Source organism: Papaver somniferum, chromosome 2 (genome assembly GCF_003573695.1).
Source record: "Papaver somniferum cultivar HN1 chromosome 2, ASM357369v1, whole genome shotgun sequence".
NCBI lineage: Eukaryota > Viridiplantae > Streptophyta > Magnoliopsida > Ranunculales > Papaveraceae > Papaver > Papaver somniferum.
The window spans coordinates 186,102,145-186,107,750 of NC_039359.1; the positions used below are offsets into that span (position 1 = coordinate 186,102,145).

The window sequence follows — 5,606 nt, forward strand, 5'->3', positions numbered from 1 at the left end:
GACTTTTCCAAGATGATGAAGATTCATTTGATGAGTTTAATCATAAAGGGTCTGAAATTGTTAATGCATCTTTTGCATTAGGTAAGACTATTCCTGAAAAGGACATTGTGATGAAAATTCTCAGATTGTTACCAGCCAAATACGATTCTAAGAAACATGTCATAGTTGAAGGATATAACCTGGATACTCTTTCCAGAAATACTTTTGTTGGAAATCTAAATATTTTTAATCTTGAACTAAGTAAAAGATAAAAACTTCGTGTGTGTTGCAATTTCGTTGCTACACCTGATGTAAATTCCGTGTCCTGAATTGATTGATATGAAGGATGAGAATTGCTTTAATTCGACTCTTTACTATTTGTACAACAGTTAAAGGAAAACTATTAGAAGGAGAAGAAGAAAGTCTCATAAAAAAATATTCTTCAATCAATTAAATGAATAAGAAAGTCCACAAAGACTATGATAATGGAACTTGTTCCAAGTGCTACAAATGTGATTATCATTTCTCTGATTGTCATAATAAGGAGGTTAGTAAGATAACCAAATCATGGATGGAAACTCTTGACTACTGTCACGAGAAAGAAGCCCGTGGAAGTTCTCTCACTTATTTTGCTGATAATAACACTTGTCTCTCCAACAGTTCTGATTTTTCCATGATAAACAATCTAACTTCTCCATAAAAAAGAATTGATCTCTTAACCAAAAATCTGTACTTAATTAAGAATATGTTTCAACTGGTGAAGGAAGCCTGGATTAAAAGGATTGAAAATATGGAACGTCAACTGAAAAAATTAAGACAAGAGAATGCGACATCTCGCAATCGTGACTTTAAGAAGAAGGACCGTTTATCTTCGATAAACTCTTTTAAATCCAATCAGCATATTACTCCTGAGAATATGTCATGTTCAAACTTCTCTTGTAATGAGAAAGACATGATAACATACAATGGCATGACAAATCCTAAGTCTCCTTTGTATAAAAAACAGGACCATCCAGAGACGGTTTGCACAAAGGTTCTTGAAAAATCTTCTTCCATTGATTTACCTTATCAGAAGAAGAATAGAAAATCTCATAAGAAATCTACATCACTTTTGAAAGAGATATTCATAACCATTCATATTTTGCGAAAATTGATAAACATGGCTTTCGAAACATTGTTGGAAAAGAAGATATCTCCTCTCGGTATTCCCTCCATAAAGAGAAATCAGAAACAAGGAATAACGAAATCATCCTCTTCTCTTGAGAAACCACCCGATCCTTTATTGGATAGGATAAATTACATTTGTAATAGTTTCTAGGAGGACAAGAACTATAATATCCAGAGGGGTGTGAAAAATTTTTGTTCTTGAGAAAGTTAAAACTCTATTGTTGACTTGTTTCTGTATCTCCTTTATGTGCTTTTTTTTTTTTTTTGAGTCAAAAACCGTTTCTATGTATATGAACGGTTTTTCTAAATAAAGTCCTTTTTGGATATCCAAATTTCTGTTAGGATTTTGGTCAAAGGTCTTTTTGGGTATTTATTCCATATCTTCTTCTTTTTAAGTTGAAAGATTTCATTCCTTGAAGCAAGAATTTCATTTATCTTTTTCTATCATGTCCTCATCAAGTCTTTCCAGTAAAGAAGATGATGTCTGGAATGTTCTCTTTCCCTCTAAGAAAGTTCGTTTTGATACTTTTGATAATGAGATGTGTCAAGACAAACGTGATTCCTCCTCTGATGTGAATCCCATGGTCTCTTATTTTGATAAGCTCTCATTAACCATGAATCTCGTCTTGGAACAAGTACGTGCCTTGAAGAGTGAACTCGAATCTTCAAACAAAATACTTGAGGACAAGATGGGTAATCTCGAATCCAGGATTGATCTAATCGAAGATGAACTTGATGATTATAGGGAATATGAGAAGACTCTTCAAAGTAAGTGAATGACAATTGTTTCTTGCTAAAATAATGTCTAGGAAACTTCTTATAAGAATTTATTCTTGTGTTTTAACAAGGATAACTAGGGTTTGGAATAGCAAATATTGTGATTACACATAGCTATTGCCAACGATTTTCATCTTGCACTGTTTTAGATTTATTTATTTAAATTCTAAGTTATTTGGAAGATGATTTTTAAGTATTAATCTTTATTGGTTTTATATATTTCAAAAATATCTTATGGGATATGTGTGTTTGCGTCCATGAACTATGATTATCTTTGTCACGTTCCACCAGTTTAACCTAGCACCTTTATCTCCTTTGCTGGTAATAACTTATATGGGGTGTAACTAGACTTAGCTGGGGTGTAATTATTTTTGCTTTTCCTTGAGTTCTGTACTGGCTTGATGCCTTGTTAGCCGTTAGATTAGTTAGCTGAGATTGGTCATTTAAGAACCGATCATTTCCTTCCTGAAAACTCATGTAATGAAAAAACCAGATTGACTTCTATTGAAGTTTAGGCTCTGTTCATCAGAGAGAAGGTAGCTTGCTACCAATTTTTTTATCCAAATTCACCTTGTAGTTGTACTTGTTACACTAAAATTGGTATCAGATTCTACTCCTGGAACCTGTAACCATGGCCACCAAAGAAAAACTTCAAGAAATCTATAATATCGTTACCCAACATACCTATTCAATATCTGAGATGAAAACTGAGATTCAATCTTTGGGTGATAAGATGAATCTTCTTATTAATTTGTTTCAATCGGCGCAATCTAATCAACCTGAAGCTTCTAGATCGGAGAATCGACAACCAAATCCGGGTAACCCATTTACAGATCTTCATCAGGTGATTCATAATCTATCCAATACTGAATCTTGTAAGTTCACTTGTACCCCCAAAGTTGATTTCCCACGTTGTAATGGTACTAATCCTCGTGGTTGGGCTCTCAAATGTGAAAGATATTTCAACTTACACAAATTTCCTGATGATGAACATGTTGATATGGCTGCAATTCATTTCGATTCTTCAGTAGATCCATGGTTTTTAAACTACCAACAGGGTAAAGATTTTATTTCATGGGATACCTTTGTTCATGATTTATGTGCTAGACTTGAGGATATTGCTCAGGACAGCTATGTAGGTAGCTTCAATAAACTTGGCCAAACAACTACTATAGAGGACTATTATGATATGTGGGAACACTATAAAAGCTTCATGGTTGATAATAATCTTTATTTACCTGAAATTTTTTACACCTTGAGCTTCATTAGTGGATTAAAAGAGGAGATACACACAGTGGTGTAAATGTTTAAACCTGAGAATACTGCAACATTCTTTTATCTGTAAAGGATGCAACAAGCTTCCTTACAACATCAGCCTAAGCCGACTAGATCATTCTCTAAACCCTTTTCACCCACACCACTTTCTATTTCTCACCCACCATCTGCCATCAAACCATTTTTCACTTCATCCTCTACATTCTCCAAACCCATCACTTCATCCACAACTACCATTGTAACTCACCCTACTACTCCTATAAAAACATCACCTGACAATCCATTTCCTCCTGTTAAATGATTAACTCATGCCCAAATGCAGGTTAGGAAGGATAAAGGGATTTGTTATAATTGTGATGAGTTTTATAGGAAAGGTCACAGATGTAAGAATCAACAACTGTTTATGCTTATTGTTGATGAAGAAACGGAAGAGCAAGGTTCATTGTCCACTGAAGAACATATTGATTCCTCTCCTTCAAGTTATGATTCTACCATGGAAATTTCTTTACATGCCTTAACTGGGAATATTGCTCCTAACACTATCAGAATTTCTGACAAAATTAACAAGCATACTGTGGTTGTACTTATTGATACAGGGAGTGCACATAGCTTCATTGATGCTTCCTTAACCACTAAATTGGGTCTTCATGTATCTCCAACTGGACAAATGCTTGTTACTATTGCTAATGGCATAGCAAAATCATCAGAGGCATTTGCAACAACCTCAATTGGGAGATGCAAGGCTATCAGTTCTCTGCCAATTTACGAGCCCTTCCTCTAGGTGGATGTGATATTGTCTTAGGAGCTGATTGGTTGCGCCAACTTGGTGATGTCACTTTTAACTTCAGTCAACTGAGCATTTCCTTCCTTCATCAAGGCAGCAAAATTACACTTCAGGGTAACACTTCTAAACCCTCTCTGAGTTTAATTAGTGGTTCTTATTTAAAGAAGTTTCTTAAGAGCAATACCCCAACTCTCATTGGACAATTTTTATCTATCTCTTCCACCCCTATACCACCACCACCACCTGCAGTCTCTTCACTCTTGGAAAATTTTACAGATGTTTTCACAGAACCCACTGGCCTTCCAACCTGTAGGTCACTTGACCATAAAATTCCACTCAAAATTGGGTATGACCCTACTTCTCAAAGGCCATATAAGTGCCCTTATATATATAAGTCTGTAGTGGAGACCTTAGTTTCTGAAATGCTATCCACTGGTGTGATCCAACATAGCCGTAGTCTATTTGCTGCCCCTATTCTCTTAGTCAAAAAAAATATGGTACTTGGTGTTTCTGTGTTGATTACCGTAAACTCAACAACATCACAGTCAAAGACAAGTTTCCATATCTTTTATAGAAGAATTATTAGATGAGTTGAATGGTTCTGTGGTGTTTTCCAAGATAGATCTTCGTTCAGGCTTCTACCAAATAAGAGTTTTTGCACCTGACATTCACAAGACTGCTTTTCGCACTCATCATGGCCACTATGAATTCAGGGTCATGCCATTTGGGATTACTAATGCCCTGCTACATTTCAAGCCCTCATGAATGAGGTATTTCAGCCATATCTTTGCAAGTTTGTGCTGGTATTCTTTGATGACATCTTGGTTTATAGTCCATCCATGGAAGCACATTTAGAGCATCTACAGCTGACATTATCCTTGTTTAGGAAGCACTCTCTCTTTGACAAGCTGTCAAAATGTGCATTTTCTCAACCACAGTTAGAATATCTTGGGTACATTATTACTGCTAATGGTGTAGCTGTTGACCCTGACAAAGTTGCAGCAATGGTGAATTGTCCACAACCTCAAACACTAATGCTGCAACTGAAGCTTAAGAGAGACTCTTTTTCTTGGACTGATGCTGCAACTGAAGCTTTTTATTCTATCAAGCTTTCCATGAATAGAACACCAGTGTTGGACCTACCATATTTCTCATAGCCATTTACCTTAGAAAGTGATGCATGTTCAAGGAGGGTTGGTGTTGTCCTGATGCAACATAATAAACCCATTGCCTTCCTCAGCAAACCATTGGGTCCCAAGGCATTATATCTCTCCACTTATGGCTGTGCAAAAGTGGAAGCACTATCTGAGCAGTCAACAACTTATCATTTATACAGATCACCAAAGTTTAAAGTATTTAATGGACCAGAAATTGTCTACTTCACTACAGCAAAAATGGTTGGTCAAACTGATGGGTTTTGACTATGTCATTAAGTACAAAAAGGGATTAGATAACAAAGCTGCCGATGCATTGTCCAGACTACCTAATGCTTCTTGCTCATCATTATCCTTATCTCAACCTCAATGGGTGCAAGACATTCTCTCTAGCTATGAGTCAGTTCTATGGACCAACAACTAATTACACAACTCAATGTGCATCCAACTCAGGGTAATTATTCTTATAC

At 35.9% G+C, this 5,606-nt stretch overlaps 1 protein-coding gene across 1 annotated transcript; it reads left to right on the forward strand.

The window, feature by feature from the left end:
- The first annotated feature begins 4,743 nt into the window (after nucleotides 1–4,743).
- On the forward strand, nucleotides 4,744–5,139 carry LOC113352501 (uncharacterized mitochondrial protein AtMg00860-like). Its single transcript, XM_026596313.1, has one exon. The coding sequence runs from the start codon at nucleotides 4,744–4,746 to the stop codon at nucleotides 5,137–5,139; it is 396 nt and encodes a 131-aa protein (XP_026452098.1).
- The last annotated feature ends 467 nt before the right edge of the window (nucleotides 5,140–5,606 follow it).

Coding starts and splice junctions, on each gene's coding strand:
- LOC113352501 (XM_026596313.1), top strand. CDS start 4,744: ATGAATGAGGTATTTCAGCCATATCTTTGCAAGTTTGTGCTGGTATTC.